The 21,732-nt window shown below is 34.7% G+C and overlaps 1 protein-coding gene across 1 annotated transcript in view; it reads right to left on the bottom strand.

Annotated features, from left to right (window-relative positions):
- CSMD1 (CUB and Sushi multiple domains 1) overlaps nucleotides 1-21,732 on the bottom strand; it is a gene marked incomplete at both ends in the record, with an annotated part of 1,228,645 nt that overhangs the window by 211,624 nt on the left and 995,289 nt on the right. Inside the window, 3 exons of the mRNA XM_082481062.1 lie at nucleotides 6,543-6,745; nucleotides 9,196-9,322; nucleotides 13,658-13,849. Coding sequence (XP_082337188.1) covers nucleotides 6,543-6,745; nucleotides 9,196-9,322; nucleotides 13,658-13,849 — 522 coding nt within the window. The remainder of the gene's footprint in view (nucleotides 1-6,542; nucleotides 6,746-9,195; nucleotides 9,323-13,657; nucleotides 13,850-21,732) is intronic.

The raw sequence follows: 21,732 nt of genomic DNA, 5'->3' as shown, positions 1-21,732 counted from the left end.
TCTTGAAGACTCAGAAGTTATTTTGTGTATTTGAAACTAACATCCTTTTTATCATGCCAAATACACTTGATCCTAATTAAACAAAACACCAGACATCTAAGCACTGATGTGTCATCTAGTAAAGTGAACATTTAGACAGCCTGTCAACTTTTCAACTTGTCTCCTTTCCAAGTTGTTTTACTCTGAAGATTCCCAAGAGATTCTGTAACTGCATAAAAATTACAAGTCTGCTATTGCTTCATTTGCTATTGTGCAAACACCTAAAGGGTACAGAGGTTATATGCGTTGATAAGTAACCCAGACATTAAAAATCACCAGTTCTTTTGTTATTGCTCTTCTTTTATAACAGACTCTTTTCTTCTCAGCCCCTACACTAATATATAGACATGCAATTAATATCTAGCTTACATACTTATGAGAATGTTGCTGTAATGCAACATTGCCATATGTAATTTTCAAAAAAACCTAACGAATTCAGAAACTTGAAGCTGAACACAATTAAAACATATATGCTGTAAAGCAGGGTAAACAGTAACTACATTTTAGATTCGAGGATGATAAATCAAACTAAATTCCACAGTTAGACTTTTTAGAAATTACTCAGAAAAATCAGGTGCCTAAAATGGCAGAGCCAGGAGAGGTGATTTGAATTCCCTTAAGCTGGAAATGAACTAAATCATTGTTTCTTAGTCCTTGCACGTGTTCTAAGCAGTAAGCTACATGATACTGAGTGGGTTATAGAGTAACACTCTGTACAGGTTTCCCATCTCCTACCGTCTCATCTGCTCAGAGTGGAAAAGGCTTCTGTGTACACAAAAGTTGGACCCAGAGGTAGGTGCCAGAAGAAAGGGCAGCTGGCAAAAACACAGATTGCTAGGGAGTTTTCAGACGTCCATGTGTTGGCAGCCAATGTGTTGAGCCTCATTCTTTTTAAATTAATAATCTTCCAGAATCCCATTTTAGATCTTATTTTGGATTTGGCCCCCAAATTACGTTTTCAAAGTTGATTTAAAACTTCACTGAAAATCAATAGGAGACTGGTTTTGAGAATGTGACACACTGCATACCTGTGTGTCTATAGCCTTGTAAGTAATATGTTAGATTTGTGCCTAATTTATCTTTCACCTGAAGGACACTTCTTTTTTTATCAGTTTGTTTAGCCTGTAATCTATTGTAGCTCAAGAAAAAAATACATCACCTTCATCAATATCGATTTCACTATGTCTATGGTAAACAATCATGTAAGCCATTTGCTGTAGTATTGTGCTGGAGAGACTCTATTTTTTCTGCTCCGCATGGTTATAAAAATAATAAAGACTTTTCAGGAGCTAGGGTTGTAAATTGCAGGCAATGCACATGCTTTCCCTGTTTAGTAGTTAGCATAGTAGTTTTGAGAAGGATTTTGACATATCAAAGCTGAGACATTGTATATAGGATTTGCAGTGATTTCAGACTAACAAACACCTCCAAATGTGAAAGAATATTGTTTGCTCTCTAAAAAGTATCACCTCATGCAATATATGTAAATGTACAGACTGAGAACTGTGCACATTAGCATCAACCACATATTTAAATATCTTGTATTGTCCAAGAATGTAAAGAAAAAAGAAACCGAAGGGCTAATGCAGCCTCTTTCATTAAGTTTGAAGTACAAAAGCTCACAAGTTTAGAGACAACCATCAAAGTAACCTACAACCTTCATTTATGCTTAGTTCCACAGGAACTAAATTAAGAACTGCTATCCCCTGTGAGGCTGAGGATGCCTTGCCCAGGCCATAGATACATATCCATACACGATGGATAGGAATGCTCTAACACAGTTTCATGAAACCATGTTATTGTGAGTATGCAATGCAACACTTATAGCATCACAAACGGCAAGAGAAGAGACTGAACTGTGAAATGATTAGGTAACAGACTTTAAAAGGGAATCTTGATTTCTTGTGTCTTATGTCCTTTTATTTATTTTAAGAAGGGATGTCTTAATGGATTTCATTTTCCATGAATTCAAAATTTAGTTAGTAAGGCAGATACATGATTAAACATGGGTAAATTTCTTTTAAAATATATTTTTGCATTAAATCCCTTTTCTTGGTAATTTAATTGTGAATCGAACTGGAACAATTGCATGATGAAACCTAGCAATGAAGATTCTGTTATGGACATGCTTATACTACTTAAATGTAGTAGCTCAGCCCACTAGGCAAGTGATTAAAAGATATCTCAGCAATAAAAGAACAATTTACAAGACAACAGTAACAGTTTAAGATAGGTGACAGTTACTGTAAGAATTCCTGTAGACAAACAAATGACCAAATGCAATTACAAAACTGGACTGAAGCGGGCATCATTGCTTAAACAGATTTGTCACATTAAGCCTAGTATCATTAGGAACAATCAAACACAGAACTGCTGATGCTTAAGGTCTTGTCAGAGGAAGTGAGATATCAACAGATGTGTCAACATCAGACACAATAATTTCCAACTAATTGTTCTAATTAACTGGTTGGTATAAGTTGTTTATTTTTATTATCATAATGGATGACTTGTGTTGTTAAGGTAAAAATTTAGTCAAGCATCTTTACTCTTCATTGTTTATCTCTGCATTTACTTCAAGAACAAATTTTAAAATTATTGGGAGAGCAAGCAAACAACGAAGCAAAATTGGACTAAACCATCTACACAAATGCCTTCATTTCGTATCTTCACTTTTAATTAAATCAGTGCCTAAAGTTCTTTTAATAAGATAGAAATATTACAAAGAAATTGAGAAAAATCTCTTTACTACTTTATTAACTTTTTGCCATTTGTTCTCTGTTAGCAAAAAAAAAAAAAAAAAGATAAGCTTTCTGTTCACTTGAAAGCAGGGATAGGTATATTGTTAGTTAATGTGTACGCTTAGAGAATACTATAACTAGGAGAAATTAACAATGTCATAGAACCAGAGGTAAGCATGGAAAACCACCACAGATGCATCCGGCTCTAAAAAAGCCAGACATTTCCAAAAATGTTTTTTCCATTATAAGAAGAGTGCAAATAATCCTTCTATGTATTACAGCCCTGAGGAGAAAAATCTGTTAAACCAGCTGAGGAACTATGAAGGCATCATTTAGTTTAAGAAGAGGATACAGTTCTCTTAAGTTACAACAACTGAGAATTTAGTTCAAGAAAAAAGGCTAGACTGTAAGTGTAGAACTACTGTTAGGTATTGTTAAAATAAGGCTAACAGAGTCTGTAAGAATGATAACATGACTAGCACCTGCCAGTGCTGTTCCTATTATCTGCCACTTCTATTGGTATTGTTAATATCAACTAAACAAATTATATGGTTAGATATAAACCAGCTCTCAATAAAATAAGCTTCAGGCCAATAAATGCAATGGGCCATCCCCTAGCATGGGATCCAAGTGCTTTCAGAAGTCTAGAGTAGCTGAAGATTAAACATCCAGGGCAAGACTGATCTGCTTCAACATAGGTGGCTAGTCTCACTCGAGATGCCTTATAATATCCGAAGTATCTGCACATGAGTGGAAGATACGACCAAGGACTTAGTGGGGTGTGACCTTCTGGAGTGGCAGATGGAGACTAGCCAGGATAGTTTATGGCACCTCAAAGGGAAGTAGACACCTGCGAAAAGACAGGTAAGATTCATTTCACCTGCCCCTAGAAGTCCAGAAGTTTGAGATTTAGTGTATGTTAGCATAACTAGACCTATAGCTGATAAAAAGAAACAGGCAACTTCACAGGGAAATTTATCCCATTTGGCGTAGACAGGTAGGACAGAATTACACTAGGTTAGAAAACTTCGTTTTTATGGCTAACTTAGGTAGGAAGTTTTTGCTGCCAGTAACTTTGTTTCTTTGCAATAAAGAAGTCAAACACCAAATTTGCCTATCCCCTTCCTGAGTTCACTTCTTCTATGGTGATCAGAGAGAGTCAGTTGACATCCCTGGCTTGTAATACATAGTTTAAATGTATTTAACCCCCAGAGTAAAGGTCAATTTTGTACAGTGAACTCCATTTTTTGTCCTTTTATGCATGATTAAATGGTAATTAAGTTTTAATGAAAAGCATTAGTCTGATTACAATTAACATAATCACTCTTGTCAGTTCATGTCCTCACGCTCTATATGCTAAGCTGAGTGGGTAAGACAAGGCACTTTTAATAGTATTCAAACATTTTTTAAGCTTCAGCCACTTATGTTTTTCCATTAAAAATACCTCTAATTACATTTACAATCAACAGTAAGTAATTTATAGTGATATTTTCTCTTCTACCTCATACTATCCTTTCCCAGCACCTCTTTTTTAAGCAGATGCAATAAAGGCATGATAGAGTGCAAAATACAGAAAGTAATCAGCACATTCACAGCACAGTGAAACAAATTCTCCAGCTGAAAGTTAGCACTTTAATGCTTTGTCTTTAAGCTGTTCCTTTGACCTGATACTCTCAGATGTATATCCTTCGTATGATCCCATAATTGGATGTTCATTGACGTAGACACTCATCTCAATTGCATAATCCAATACAGAAATTGCATGTGTAAGAGATCCAGATTGTTGAAGGTTTTCCAATCCTGTGCAATTCTGCACCTGAATATTACTTTTTACATTGAAATTAATATTTAAATAAAACATACTCATTAATAAATGAAACACTTGAAAATCCTTCGTCACACAAAGGCACAAAACAAGCAATTACCTTCATAGAACTTGTAATAAAACATCTACATCTTCTGCAACTACCAGAAAAAAGTTTAAGCAACTCAAGTCTCTTTTATTCATCGAGTTACAAACTACTAAAGTGGTGAAATTTCAATATTCTGTGCAGCTTTGCTATAAACTAGCTTATAGTTTGAACACATGATAAATACTAAAGCATGCAAAGATCCTCACTTACCTATAGATCAATTAGTTTAAAACCTTTACCAATCAAGGCCACAGTGGTCTGCCCATTGCCTCAAGGAGACTAAATAAACTAAGCTCTGATTTTTAGAAGAAATAATTTAAAATTTATGTTAAGATATTCCTTAAATCATATTTTTTACTCCTTACAATTAAAAAATTAATAAAACATCCCACTTCTCAAGCAGAGTGAATGAAACTTTTCATTTTCCCTTTACTTGAGCTGAGGCATTCGGTTCTTCATCACTAATTCCAATTAATTCCAGTAACACATACACTGCAATTGCCAGCATGATCAGTGAGTGCATCCATCAGATATTATGCTAAGACGACAAATTCAGTTCTTCACCCTTAAAGCATTAAATTGTCTCCTACTTACTATAAGTATCACTGAAGGTTAAAAAAAATGTGTTGACAAATCTAACTACTTTAATATTTTCCTCCTTTCATAATTTGTGCATAAACATTTTCATATAGTACAACATAAAATGTGGTTGCTAACCTTAACAGAGTAAAAAACACCTTCATTTCCACAAATGTAAAATTTAATTTTTTTAAAACCACATGAAAAGCAGCATATTATATAGCACACTGGTCAAAAATTTTAGAAATATTTGTTCTGCTCTTTGTCTTTAATTCATTTTGCATACTTATAACTAGGTATCTTACGGCTGATGAAAGAGCCTGTCATTTGGGGGGGTTCAACATTCAGGCAAATCAAGCAAAATGAAGTAAACAGGTAAATATAAAAGGCATTATTTAGAAGCCAGGAAACCCCCAAAGCATATTTCCTCATGCAAATAATGACTGAAAGCTTATTAGTGACCTTTACTGCTGAATGACAGCACCACAGAGAAGGTTTTAAATAATACTCCTACTCTCACATATTTTATTAATTCATTATTTTCCTTGGTTCCTGAGCAGAAGTACACTTACATACATTATACCTACATATATAAGGATGCAATGACTAAGACAAAGACAATGTTCTATTCTCCCTGCAGTCCTACCATCACTCTTTAACCCTTCAGTCATCGTATCACAGAAAAACTCCACATACTCAGTTTTACAATATTGATGACACATACAATATCGATCACTTTAGACCTGAAGATTAATTTGATTAGTTTAATAGTAAATTTTTAAATGTATTTCAATATGGTGAGATACATTTTCTTCTTCCGTTTAATCATGCACACAAAGAGTGGTTGAGGCGTTAAAATGATGCATCATGCAACCAATGTTGTGAGAAAATAAACCCAAACAACATAAAATATAAACACAAAATAATATGTTATTAGGTAGCACTGGTGGGAATATTTAAAACTATCAGCACAGGAAAAAACTTATGTACGTACAAACCCATTCTGACCTGTTAAATAATGCTAATTACATAATGCTAGGCATGTGGCTGCTGTACAAAACCAAGGAATACGAAAACTTAAACATTCAAAGCAAATCCAAAAATTCACCCTAGTTGTAGCTATTTGCAATAAATAAAATAATTAAAATCATATAATCTCTTTTTTTTAAAGACTGAGGAAGTTGTAAGATAAAAACAGTTCATACTTATAAGAATAATGTATATAAACAGTGTAAATAATTATTGTATTTGAGATGAAAAAATATTTACATACTTGAAAACTGAATGGAGAACCCTGATTTGCTGATGAAGAAGTCACTGTCAAATTGTAATGTTAATGAGTTGAAAGTGCTGTGAATATCCTCTGGAAGGGCTGAGCCACTCCATTCTTTCAGAAGTATGCTGCTCTCAATAGGCCCATCCCATACCTTCAAGATGTCATGAGCGACCTCAGTGTCAAAAACAATAAAATGCAGACTGCGAAGAGAAAGTAAAAGCACTTTACGTTACTCATTAAACACAATAACATGAAACTCCAACCAACCCTTCTCAAACTGTATTTAGTTTTGAGATGCTGTTTACGACTGAAGAAGGGCTGGTGGTCCTGAAGAGTTATCCATTTTTCCTGTTGGATGAGCTGATCTTGTAAGAGACATGCTATTCTGTTCCATAAATGCCCGAATTACAGAAAACACCATTATGGGGCACCTAGTACTTGTTCTATAAATTAACTTATTTTTATGATGGATATTTTAGGTCTAAACCAAGAACACTGATTGGCTTGAATTATATGCAATTGAAAAAAAAGCAGTAGCTACTGGACAGTAGCATACATAGCACAGGGAATTCTGTCAGCATGGGATTTTCTTTCCTATACAAAAACAGAAAATAGATTGTCCTGTCTTTGCTTTAAGCCAAATTTCATAAAATATAAAATTTTATTATAACAGACTAATCTGTATTTATCTCCAGGTGAAGTATTAGATTTAGAAAGGTGTTCAAGAATGCTATGTTATTAGTCAAAATACGTACATTGACTTCAAGTTCTGACTGTTTATGTTTTTAACACTGAAGAAATCTAATAGGTAAATATCAAAGCTTCTTTTATTTTTTTTTTTCCCCAAATAGTTGTCTGTTGATATTTCTTCACTACATTTATCATTAATTGGAAATCATCAATTTGAAAACTATCATTTAAATGTACATGATGCACTGAAATCACCAATGATGAAGTGAATTCATTATTCGGCTTAGTGAAATGGGATTACTTAAAATAAAAAACAAACAAAAAAAACACTCCCAGTGAATAACTTGGTTTGCTTATGTTTTTGCCTGTTTAATTTTAGAAAGTAAAAATTTTCATTTAAGTGACCAGTTAAAACTATTGTCCACATAAACTGAATAATGAAACATCTTACTATTTGGTAACTTTTTGCTCAAAATAAATAGCTAATATTCTGAAGTAACACATTCACCAGCAATTACATACTTCTTTCTTGTCACTGGAGTACAAAACTAATCTCTGTTGCACGTATCAATAAACTATTTCAAAATGACAGAAATTAAGATTATCTATCTTGGTTAGAAGTTAAAAGTTTTTGTTAGATTCTTGCTTTCACAGAGAATTCCTGCTGGGAGTGGACAAACTAGCTTAAATATTGAACAGAATTTGCTATTTCACAGTTTTTGAATATGTGTGTTGCTACAGGAAAACTGAGCTGAAATAGTCTTTCAATATTGGTATTCATTCTGCTTAAGTGACTTAGCTATACATCAACAGCAAAGTATGATAGTCTTTCTTGTTGGTATGTCAAACTGATGAGGAAATACTGTTTTAAAAGTTTTTCTTCTGTTACTAATTTCTTTCTGCCCGACTTCTTGAATCCTTCCGTCATCTTTCCATAAATCATTATAGAACTAAAAGCTCTAGATTCCATCATTCAGCTCTTGTCATGTATCTTTATTTCACGCATTAGTCACTAATTGTGTTTCCCTTATTTTCTGTATTCTTCTAATTTCTTCCCTTTTTTTTGTTATGCTGCCTTCTCTGTGTGGAGAAATCTTCCAGTCCTTATCTATTAAGCATTTTCTCAGTCCTGTATGCACTTCTTATTAAAATCTCATCATTTTTATCAAATTTGATTATTCTCAATGTCTTCTGATATGTTGCCGTTCTTATTATTCAACTGATAATGAGGAAAAAGCCTGACATTTACATAATTCAAAATGTTATATATATTAATAATGATGTGATGGAAGAGAGCAGGAATGGAAAATGAAAACCCTTCAGAGTTGTATATAAAGCTTTATAGTACTAATCTTTTCTGCTGCTGCTGTTAATCGTCAAATCCTCATCAGATCAAAGCATTCATGACAAAAAGACAGTTCCTAATATGTACCCAACAAGGTCCAAGATGCCTGATGTCTGAGCAGTCCTGGCAGAGAGTCAGGAACTTTACGGCTCCTTGAGGTAATGTATTTAAGAAATAGTGTTGAATAATTATATTCAATTTAAAACAACAAATTATTACATTGTATGTGACGGTAAGATATAAAAGAATGGCATTACAATGACTCAGGGGAAGAATTTTGAAACCACAGTTGACAGCTTGGCACTTTAGCTTGTTTACAACTAGAAAAAGGCATAGCTGTGCACCACTCTAACACGCTGAGGATTTATAGGCCCTATTATCTAAGGGAATTCACAGTTCTGAATCAGATGCCTAAGTGTCCCCTACACAATTTAGGTACCCAGGTTCCCTAGAGGAATGGCACTCATAAATGCCAGCATGACAAGCATCAACTTTATTAATGTGAAGAGGAATTAATAAACAAAAAATTGTGTAGAAGAGTCTGAGAATGTAAGGCATAGACTATAATTTATAAAATACTGAAGTCAACAATAAATATTGAAATTAAGCATGTACCTTATTGTCTTTCCTGGATCTGCTTCGATAATCCAAGTGCAATGAAGATTGTTGTCATATGGTGCTGGGTAACCAGGGGACAAAATGCGCCCTGATGTAGCAGCATGAATTCGACCACCACACTCAGCTACAAAGTAAGTAAAAAATAAGTAAGGATTACATTTATGTTTAACAAGACCATAATATTTTTGCATTTCCACTTTCTGTCCATTCCACATCTCTCTATCTCCTAAAATGGTAACAGAATGACCTAGTATCTCTGAAGCAGTACACATACATACAAACCAGGACACATACACAAGTTAAAAATGCACATGTAATGATCTCATTCCTACCTTGTTATAAAGCAATAAACCATACGTATGTGTTACGTTACTTTACCAACAAGAGTAGTTCAATATGAACTGAGACTACAAAAGCGCAATTTTAGCATCAGCAAGAAAGCAAAAATGCTTTAGAAATATCCTAACACGTTTGGGTTTCGTAGGTAACACTGAATTCTCAAATTCAGACTTTACAGCATTGGATTTTGTAATTAAAATCACTTTCTTTGTTGTTCTAATGTCAAAATGCCTTTAGTTTAATGCTTTCAAGTTGCTTCTATGTAACTTCAAGTTTGATTACATCAAAAAGAAGCTAGGTATTGCCTCGTAATTTCCTTTAGTATTTAAAAATTTAAATGCCTTATGGCCCCTAAGTAAGAGAGTAAATCAGAAAGCTATGATTTGAAAGTATGCAGTGTCTGGTTTAAAACATTTTTATTATCAATGCTATCTTAACTTGATGGAGGGACCAATTGCAGTGCTAAGAATTCGGAATCAAATGATTCTTATGTTGTTTCTTTAGAGCATCATCCTGTTGTCTGGCCAGTATAAAGATGTGCCTTGATGAAACTGGAACTGTGTGACAGTCAGGAGCCACAAAACCAAAAAGGATCAGTAACTTTTCAGTTAAGTGATGTACCTGAATTCCTACTTCATTTACAGTGTTGCCTCAGAAGTAGTGATATTAAAAAATGCTACCATGGGGAACTCTTCAAGCACAGCTGTACAGCAAGCATAGCGTAAGACACAGATTGTGAAAGAACCACGGCAATTGGCCCAAATAATCAGGAACTCTCCTAACATATAATAAGTCTTATACATGCCACCAAGTCATTGCTGACAACCAAATTGTTACCAGGAAGGAAAATAACTGCAGAGGAAACAAACTGACTAATATACTTATCTATCCTGCCGGTTTGATCACGCAAAACACTACATATTATTTATAGAACCACAACAGAAATCTGCTTTAGTACATAATTTCTCCAAACATATCCTTTGCCTAAGATTTCAGTTAATTTTCATTATACAAGAAAGCTCTGAATGCAATAATAGCTGTGATAGATAACTGCAGATAAAGAAATGACTGCTACAGTTCTGTATTTGCCAAAGAACTCAAGGTAACTCAGTGAAACAAAAATTATTTAAACTCAAACTAATTGACAGATTTACTTTTGAATTCTGAGAAGACTCATTTAGAAACAGAATACACGACAAAATTTGGGATGATGCTATATCTATTTTAGGAGCTATATTCAGCTATATCTATTTTAGGAGCAGATCAAAAGTAAACTTTCAAAAGTGATTCTAACAAAAAATCACTAATATAAGTGACATATTCTATAATCTTCTAGCGAAGGAATTGCAGGATTACAGTTAATTGTTTTTCTTCATTAAGGCTCAGAACATAGAGAAACTGATAATGAATGCTAAGGCCAATATAGCAGTGTATTGCTGAAGATGACTTGGTGCAAAGTATGTAGAATATGTCTATGTATGGGCTTGAAATATTTTGTGAAAGAGATTAAAAATATTGGAAAGACAGTGATGTATGTAAATTTCACTGAAGACAACAGCAAATATCAAATGGCAATTTAAAACACAACAAGCAAAAAAGAATATGTTTGCACAAATGGGGGGATACTAAGAAAATGTGTCCAAGAAAGCAAGTAATGTTTAGAAGTTCATGAGAACTTAAGAAAAAGGAAGAAAAGGAAGATAGTCAAATCAGAGTAGGAAGAGATAACACTGTAATAGCATAAAATAAAACTGAAGAAAGGAAGGATTATATAAATAACACTAGAGGGAAAAATAAAAGAGAGCATGAAATTATCTGCAGATGCTTAACTGAGTTTTCAGGGATCTTTGTGACAAGTTTTCCTGTGCACAGAACAGTAGAAAAAACATAACAATTTAATGAAGGTAACAGACTGTCTGTGAAAGGTTGTTTAGAAATATTCACCTTTAGAAGACTTTCAGAGAGAATGGTCAACATTTGACTTCTTGGGGACCTAATATACGTTTCAGAAGAATTTTAAATCAAGAAACAGGAAGAGTGAGGTTATACAAAACTGATGCAATCCCCAAATTTGACCTTAAAGATAGGAAAAAAGAAAGCAAATAAAAAGATATGTAAAGAGATAAAGGTACATAGAAAGATAGCTTTGTGGTCGAAAAGACAGAAAGCAAGAACAAAATCTGTCTCAATACTGAAAGAAAATTGACTATATTATTGATATCAGGACAGAATTCCACTTAGAGATGAAGTGAGATCCTCAAGAGGTTTTGGTATAAGTGATTCCAAAAGCTTAGGAACAAAATACAGAAATCAAATCTACTAATGCAAGGTACAAAATTAAAGTATAATGAAAAAAAAAAAAGATGATAGAGTAGCAATCATAACTGGAATAGAGACCTGAAAAGTATACTGTTATCAAGAAAATTGGAAATACAGGTGGATATGGGAGTGAAGGGTGCATTACATACTAGTGGTGTAGTAAACTAAAAGTCAGCATGAAAAAAAATACCTATTGGTCAAAAATATTTTGGAGAAGGGTTATAAAAGATGTTCTACAGGAGCAAAGATGGGGATTTTCTTTAGATTCACTTGGTCCTTGGTTCCCTATCTTCCCCTAGATCAGATTGGAATAGACGTGATTTTTTTTTAAAATACTGTATGGTTGAGATTTTAACAACCCACATATAGATTAGAGGACAACACACCGCACTAAGAAAAGAAAATAGGGAGACAGATGGATTTATTCACCTAATAGATTTGGAACAAAGAAGTATTTTAGAATTGATTCAGAAACTTACTTGGTGGCGAACAGAGGCACAAGAAAATATCACAGAAAATGACCTTAGAGTAATGACTTCATTTAAATTAAATGGGGAGATAGGCAAAGGTAGGACTAATTATGGGTCTTCTCTACAAAAGGGCAAACTTATAGGGCAAGGAAGCTAGCCAATTAAACTGAAGAGCTTGAGGACTTGAATATATAAAAAGCCTGGAAAAGCCTTTAAATCAAACCTGGAAAGAGTTGTTTTGACCTATCATACATATAAGAGAAAACTTAGAGATATAATTCCAGAATCAAGTGGAAAAAATAATGCCTCTACTAAGACAGCAGAAATGCTGTTCACTGATGTTTTTCTGGCACTTACCCTCTGGGTAAGCTGAACTTTTAAAAGGAAGGCAGCTTGCTCCTTTGTGGACTGCAGGTCTGTGAATGTGTTCAGTAGGAAGCAGCTCCTGGAATGGAGAATGTAGTACCCCATATGGGAGAGAGGAAACAAGCAAGGATCCTACAGGTCTGGTGAGTGCTGAAAGAGGTTGGTGGCCTGCCTGCAGCAGAGGCAAAAACTAAGCATCCGAAGACACATTGAAAGAAAGATTTTCCCAATGACTCATGGGAACTCCATGTGTAACTTGAGCTCAGGAAGTCACTGGTAATTGTTGGACTGGAAAGCAAAACTGGAGGAGAGAAACTGTCTAGCAAAGGTACAATGGGCAATAGCTATCCCGGTGTTATTTTATGCATCTCACTTAGTACTCCTCTATTTAACATTTACGCTGGTTGTAATGAAACACAGTTTTAGAGACTTGAAGACATGTGAGATTTAAAGAAAAGGTCTACCTCAAGGCTCTGACAGATGGGGTATCCTAGCGTGGAAACAATGACTCAAGAGCATGCAGATAAAATAATCCACCAATGCGGGGTGAAAGTTAGAAATTAGCTTCACAGGAATAAGATACCGAAATAATTTCTGATGAAAACAGATAAGGTAAAACAATTCTTAACTTGCTTTACGATGGGGTTTGCTTAGCTTGTAAAGATAATATCGCTGCCTGTGATAGCATATCAGACTCGATGACCCAGGACTTCATCAGAACCAAAGCAGTAGTCTTTCCTCAAAGGCTGCCCTAGAGAAGGAAGTGTTTCCCAGCAGTTTTCTATCCATTACTAGCTAGCCATCTGTTTCAGAGAAGTTATACTTGGATATCCACAGTAAATCGTTACTAGAAATTTAAAGTATATTTACACCATTATCACACGATAAAGTATAGAAAGACAGAATATTAGATTTTTTTCTTGAAACACCAGACTGAAAACTTTCATTGTCACAATCCGTATTACCTATGCAAGTAGGCAAAGGCTTGTCCCAAACTCTTCGATCTCCACTTAAGCAGGTCATAATACTACTACCATGCATTGTATAGCCAGGATTACAGCTGTATAAAATGACAGTGTCTACAAAATGTCCTTCATCTCGGATCTTGTAGCCGTAATTTGGTATGCCAGGATCTTCACACTTCACTAGGTCAAAACCTGCAAACAGAAACGGGAAGGGAAAAGAAGCAAAAAACCCCACAAAGATATAAAATGTCAACTAAAATACAATACCAATTAATCTGATCTTGATGCAAATTACACTCTCGTGATTCGATTAGATTAGATTTATCCCCAGTGACTAAAGATAAATTACACATAATTTGGGTAAATCAGAAACTGAAACACCAAGATCTAATTATTCATTTGATGTCTGATTATGGCATTATTTTGTTGAAGAAAGCATATTATCTACACTATCCCAAAAGAGATTAGCAAGCAATTTATTAATTTAGACCACTTCTATTATTTCATCCTTTTTTATTCAGAAGAAAGGAAGTAGTATTGACCCTGTATTTGGCACTAAGTGGGAGCTTCACCTCCTCATCTAATCTCCACAACGAAGCCAGCAGAACACAGTGGGAACTCAGGAAGCAAATGCAAAGGTTATTTCAACCATTCTAGTATCAAGGTAGCATGGCTTCAGCTTTTTTTTTTCTCTGCTGAAAATGAAGAAATATTCTTACATTCCTTTTCGATCAGCATTTCCCTTTTCAACCTATTAACATGCTGAACAGGAAACATAGCTGCTTCTGTGTTCCTTGCAATGAGCAGTTCTACTCTGAGCAGCTACAACTCTTTCTGTATTTTACCCTTTCCTCCCTGCATTTTCTCCATATAGCATTGCTAAAATGTAAAGATGCAGCCTAAATCTCTACTTTTGCCTTGAGGTCCCATTCTTTGAGCAATATAAAGAGTGGTTCCAAATTCATCTTTCTCAAATCTAGTCAGATTTGTGCATTTTTCATAATTACTGTCATGTCCCCAGCCCAAGGAACTAATTCTGAGTCTACAAATGGTTTCCATTTTGCTGTCCTAATTTTACTGAAGAGCTTCATTAAGTGGTTCTGAATCAGGCTGCTGGTCTTCCCTTCAGTTTGCTGTTTTCAGCTTATTCCCCACATAAAGCCTTTCACTAGTTATGAGAGAATCGGATATCTTTATGGTAAATAACATATCCATAAATAACCTTCCATTATTTTACAAATACAGAAACTAGAGTTGGTATCACATTTTTCTTGTTGCCTTTCTCCTGATGCTGAAAAGATCAACCTCAGTTGAAAAAGTGGCAAGCAGTCTAATACCTTGTTTTTCATCCTGTACAGTTGCTAAAGCTGTCCAACAACTGAGTCCTCTGAAAACACAAAATGCCTTTGTTTTCTTTGTCCGTAAATTGGACTCAAAGTTTGGGATTTACCTTACTCAGGTTTCTGAAAATTAGAGGGGTAAACTTGAACTAGTTAGCTTAGGCTACTTTCATAGTCAGTAGAGAAATATGAATCTCAGGAAAACAAACCAACTCATATTTAGATAGCTGTCTATGATCAGTCAGTTCAATCACCTTCTGGAAATACTTATTTTCTGCCTTTACTGTAAACTGAGCTGAGGTTCTCTCTTTATCCAGCAGGTTATAGTAGCTCAGAATTTTAAGTATCTAGAGTTAGGGAAAAGGAATCCCTCTCAAAAAAAGGAATGCTATTCCATCATGTCGACACTGCATCTCTGTCTGTGCTATCATCTTAAGAAACATCAAGCCCCAAGACCAATGAGCATGCTCTGACCACGGCCATGCACTGTTAAAGTCAGCTGCCCTTCAAAACAGCTTGGCTGTCTACAAGCCACTTCCTGAGACTTTAGCTCGCTCTGTCTACTACATTATGCCTGAGATTGTTTGGGACAGTGCTAGACAACCCAAGTTAGAAGCATTCTAGCATTCACCCTAACATTTCAGCAGTCTAGACAATCACTTTCCCACACTCACACCCATGCCCTGACAATGTTTAGTTTACTAACAGAGGTGTAGCCCATGTGTCAGCAGGAGTATGTATAATCACACACAGTACAACAGGATTATAGAGATTTGTCATTATTCCCTTGCTAAAAGATTGTTTCCATGTGAATATTTGCACATCCCAGAAATTTCACTTTGTTGACAAAAACGAAACCAGCAAACACACTCAATTTCCAGGCAAAAGGGGTAGCATTCATTTTAACTAGCTCTCAGCATCTCTTGTATAAGCAGCCATTTCTAAATCAGTTGTCTGGTTTTTAGAGTTAATAGCAACTTATGGGGTATGATTAATCTCATCCTAAAGTAGATACCTAAAATAGATTGGATGAGCTGTGCAATTCTAAAAAGGTAGATTTCTCATCATTCACTATAAAAAAGCCAAGATAATTAGGTCATACAGATGAACTGACCTTCATAAGAAATAGCTATATTTCATAGTTTCAATCTCCTTATTAAACATACAAAGACATTTATTTTAAACCCTGAAAATGTAAGTTGTTTGATAAATAATGTGATGATACAGTAATGCTGATTTGACAGCATGAGCCAGTGTAACACTATTTCTCTGCCACCTGCTTTTAGATACTTTCCCATCCTTTAGTAGGTGCAACATTTGGTTATCATTAGCAGTGGCATGTGATTGACAGATGAAACTTCCTTGATTAAAGAATCTGTCTGTGTGTGGTGAAATAAACTTTCCGTAAGACTGATAGAAAGCTACACAAGAGATTGATTCTCCACTACCTTCTACCACATAAAGAAGAAAAGGTTGCCAGGGAGAGGTAGTATCTTTTGTAAGACCAACAGATACATTTGTGTGAAGTGAAGCAAACTTTTGGACAAACAAGCCATTCTAGTCTGCTATATAGCCATCTTCACTACCGAAGATGTCAAGACTGGGATAAATTATCGATCTGACTTGCTATGATTTTTTTGTATTGCATTTAGCATTCAGTTTTGCACAAGTGTCTAAATATCTATGATGCAATGGCAGAAAATCTTATTTCTTCTCTCCTTTGTGCAGTACTGCTTCTGTGGGATGATGTGTCTATAAAAGGCACCAGATCCCCTCATTCATCAGAATAAGGGCTCCCTGAATGGAGCAAAACCAAGTTTAGTGTGTTTATCGTTTCACAATCTGTTTGCACAGCATACATGGCAGATGCACTATTCCATTTTCTCCTCACCTGCAATAATGATCCCAGAGGACTCCTGAAATCTCAAAGATTTAAAGAGATCCTGCCACAAACATTAGAAGTTTGACAGAACCCTACCATAGTCTACCCGTGCTTTCTCTGTTCTTGCTGTGAAATACGACTCAGTAGCTCAAAAGATCTATTTTTCCTTTAGCTTATTAATAGTTCACATCATTATTGTAAGTCACTTATACCTTCAAGTATCCACTAACATAGAAGTTTTCCACCTCCTTTGCTTTGTAGACTGCTAAAAGTTCTCCAAAGTGAGCTACAGTACTATAAAAGTCTACCACCATTGAAAATAAGCAAGCTTTTTTTGATTACATTTGCAGACTCTGTGGCATAAGTCCATGAGACCCCACAGACCACAGATTGAAATTTACTTTACTACTACATTAGAATACTATAATTGAATTAAATATAATCTGATACAAAGATATGAAATTAATCATTAAATGAAATGATCTTGATATTACTTATCAACATAAAAAATTACTGGTGCTCTTATAGAAAGACTGCTCTAAAACCAAATTTTCTGAAGACAGAAATTTAATTCAAAATGCAGATTGAGAGTTGGCATTTAGGAAGTGGAAAAAAAAAATGAAAAAGAATTGTTGGGTTTTGTTTATTTTAAATAAATAAATGGCCTAAAATATCCAACCTGTAAAATTATTTATTAGTCTTTGGCATTATTTTGACTAACACAGTTCTGAAATTACTTCTGTTTTATTGCTATATATGTAGTATGTATGTATCATAGCATCCACATGTTACAATGTATTGATTTTCATGACAAAAGTTTGTATCACTTGACAAAAGTTTGTATCACTGTGTGTATGTTTATAAAGAAATAAAAAATAAATAATAATAAATAAATAAAGTTTGCCTAGAACTCCTATATATAAACATAAAATTCAGTTACTGTTTCAATAACAGGAGAATAAATTAGTTAATTACTTACTGGCTCTTCCTCTCTACCTCAGACTGGTCTAGATCAATTGCATGAAATGTAATGATTTTGTCCATTTACTCTTTTAACATAAATATCATAGATGTAGATGAAGTGTCTCTAAATGTAGCATGTTTTTACAGTTCATCTTAAGTCATCATTCCCTAAATGTGAAAAGACTTTTTCACCTGTCGGTATCACTATCCCAAGGTGAATTACCTGCTTCTTCAAGAGTCTCATACTCTACAAATACTCATTGAACTGTATTTCTGTATCTGTAAATGACAAAATACCTCTGCAAGTTATAAGTAGGAAAAAACAGTTTTGATAAAGACTCTGTCTGAGTACACAGCAGTACATATAGGAATTTCTCATCCTGTGCGTGTGGCAGAGGACATGAAGTCCCAGACAGAAATATATTGCTTTTTTAAATCTTATTTTTGAGACTCTGTGGGAGCATTTATATCAATAGAGGAGTTAAGATTTTCTGTCAGTATATTTTAAACTCACATCTAATCAAATATTTATTTGGGGTAAAGTGTTGATAAGCTGATTGTAGAGAACATAACCTCTCACTGTCTTGGGTGAGAGAGAATTCAAATTCCCATTTCACACACAATACAGAAAAAAATAACATGCAAATAAAAATACCTAACTGGAAACAAAAATATAAAACCTAGATTTAAATATTCTTGAGACACTAAACCCTTCATTTGCTCTTTTTTTTAGATTATTCGGATATTTTTATCGAAAGACCACCTTGGGAAATTAATATAGGTTGCAATTTCTTCTAATTATTGCTAATTCAGGAAAAGTCCAGTGGTAGGATCAATCTTTAGGGTTATTTTTTAAATATAAGAATAGCAGCACATAATTTGTGGCCACACATTCAATAGACTTTTCCACAAGCAAGATTATCTCTGTTTTTCAGGAGGCCTATTTATTTTATTTATTTAACAGGTTGCCCAGAGAGGTTGTGGATGCCCCATCCCTGGAGGTGTTCAAGGCCAGGTTGGATGTGGCCTTGGGTAACCTGGTCTAGTGGGAGGTGTCCCTGCCTATGGCGGGGGGGTGGAACTCAATGATCTTCAAGGTCCCTTCCAACCTAAACCATTCTATGATTCTATGATTCTATTAAAAATTGGGGTATTTCACATGCAAGTAGGTGCTGCTAATCGTGTGCAAATATGGCAGGATCTTGCCCTGTGTGTTCGCTGCCTTTCCAATTCTTCTTAACCAATTTCTTTCCCTTCTGACTATACTCAAAAAATAGAGCTTTCCATTCCTTTTTTCCCTGATGCTCTTGTACTTCTGGTTTAATTTGTCATGAAGGACCATATTGTTGTGAAATCTCATTGTTGAAATGTTGCAACAGAAATTCAGCGTTAAGGTAGATGCTGTGAGCTTTCACAGTGGGGAAATACAGTCATGAGCTCCATACAATCACAGTATTCAGGTTTACCTAACATTGAAATGAACCAGCAGTCAGAGAAATTCTGCCAATATTCTTACTGCTGAGAAAGATTATTGTACTGGCAAAGTGCTGCCAATTATCTTATTCCTGAGTTTCATTATAGGGTTATCAGAACAATGAATGGATAAAAGCCAGTTAAATTAAAACCAAAACAGCCAGAATACATCTTCATGATTGGCTATCACCTCCTGACACTATTTATCCAACGTGTTTTGTTCTGTCATATTTGATATAAATAATTGGGAATGTAGAAATACCAGTTGTCAGGGTAAAAATTATTGACATGTCTGTAATTTATGTAGACTATTAATTACAACTTCTTTAATTACAATGGGTACTGTGGTTCCGTCTACATTAGTAAGTACTGCAATACAGTAGAAGCAAATCTGGGCAGTGAAACAATGAAGATAAGGACACGATGTCCACACTATCTGTACTAAAGCATTTTTACTTTTTAGTAGGTTTTGTGTCCATTAGTGGGTGGAGTATGCCAAGTGCATCCCTGGAGCACACCTTTCAGTTCAAATTCAAGTTTGTACTCTCCAAAACCTATCTTCAATGTGAATTCAGGTAGAAGAAGCAAGTGTTGATTTTGTAGAATATTTTGAGAGAAATTCTCAGGGATTCTATATAGTGCAGTGTACTTCTAACAGAAGCTGATGAAGTTCTGAGATATCTGCAAGTGTTCTCTTCACCTATTTTGAAAGGAATAATATAGTTTACTTACTGTGTATTTATACATAAGTATGCATTTATACTGCATGTAATCCTACAGTGGCTATATGAGAAATATATCTGAAATAAGTAAAGCCAGACACACATAAAAGTAAGTACCTAAAAGGTATGCATTACCAACCTTTAGGTATTTGGTCCCTACTTGGAAATTCTAACTTTAAGTTCAATACTAAGACTTCAATGAAGTCTTGTGACAAAATAAAAAGTTATGAGTTCCTGGTCTAGAAAGTTGACAAAAGCAAGAAAGTTACTCTGAAGTGAGCTACAGTACTCATCTGAATTTTACATCCTACACAAAGGAATGCTGAAGCATGTTACGTTATGTCAGTCTTAGTAGAATGTGTAAGCCCACTGTCATGGGGGACCAGAATATAGGTCCACTACAAGCACCCTAGAAATTACGTTGCAGGGCTTTCTTTCTTCCTTTTTTGTCTTCCTGTCTTAGTAAACCTTGTTCATCCTTTGGCACAAAGTATACTATGGCAATTAAAACTTGACCCATGGAAATGGAAAAGGACAGTTTTAAAACAGATTAAATAATTGAACTGACAGTAAAATAAATGTAACATCACAGCCCTTAATACTGTGGTCCCATGGTGCAAATTTGTTCAACAACTTCTGACAGGTTAACGTTATTTACAAGTTTTACGTTGGAATAAGTATGGTTTGTCAATGTCTTTCTGACTTTGTGCTAAACCATATATAAAACTGTCTTTAAAGCACAAAATGCTCATAAGTTTCCTCCTGTATGCTGTAGTTAATTTTAGAGTAATTCAATCATGTGTTCATGCCAGGTTCAGATCTGATTTGCACTTCTGGGTATTCTGATGCTGTAAAGATTCATTTTTATATGATCATGGAACCTTGGCCTCAGATATGATCCCAAAACACTGTAACCATTTGGAAGAAATTTCTTCTTGTAAATTCAAAAAACCATGAATCTGTGTTGTAACTTCTGTAGAGTCTGGCAGTCTGTAGTATGAACTCTAAATAGAAAGCCTACCAGACAAAACCGTAAAGACATTTAAAAAGAAATTACAGCTGGGGTATTTGCAAAACTTTAAATGTCTAATCTAAAGAAGAACAGGTCCTGAAAACATCATATATAGCATGTAGGTGTAGGTCAACACTATCAAGGATCTCAGCTTAGTAAATTTATACTCATATAATTTCCTAGTATTATTACTGTTTGTGACAGATGGGGAAATACTATTAAAATTGCAATACCACTAATCCCCATGAAAACTTCACAAGCCAAGCCATGAGGGTTAATTATCCTGAATGTGAAAAATGTTTTTGCAGTTCATATATTAATCACTACAGAATTAAAAGCACCCTCCATGGGACTCCACGTAGTGTTTAATAATCTTGAATAATTATATTATATACTATACCGTAAGTATAGACTGCGTGGGCTCTGCTCAGCGAAAAGGCAATGTTGTCGTTTCATTTCTACTTGCCATGGAAGACAAAGTTCATAAATTATGTATAATCTGTCTTCAGCTTCTGAAAGTGATATTTTGGCATGACTCCAAAAAAGGAAGGCCAGATACATATAAAAATCCTATTTCAGTACATACATGGAAATATTAACAGATGTTTTGATATTAAAAAAGTAAGGTAATACGAAAACATTGGAAACACCAAGATCTCTCCTAGTGTTATCTGAATCTCAAG

This window comes from Vanellus vanellus, assembly GCF_965231255.1.
Source record: "Vanellus vanellus genome assembly, chromosome: 3".
Classification (NCBI taxonomy): Eukaryota; Metazoa; Chordata; class Aves; order Charadriiformes; family Charadriidae; genus Vanellus; species Vanellus vanellus.
Note: the sequence above shows the minus strand (reverse complement) of the source record. Positions and strands in the feature narration are given on the sequence as shown.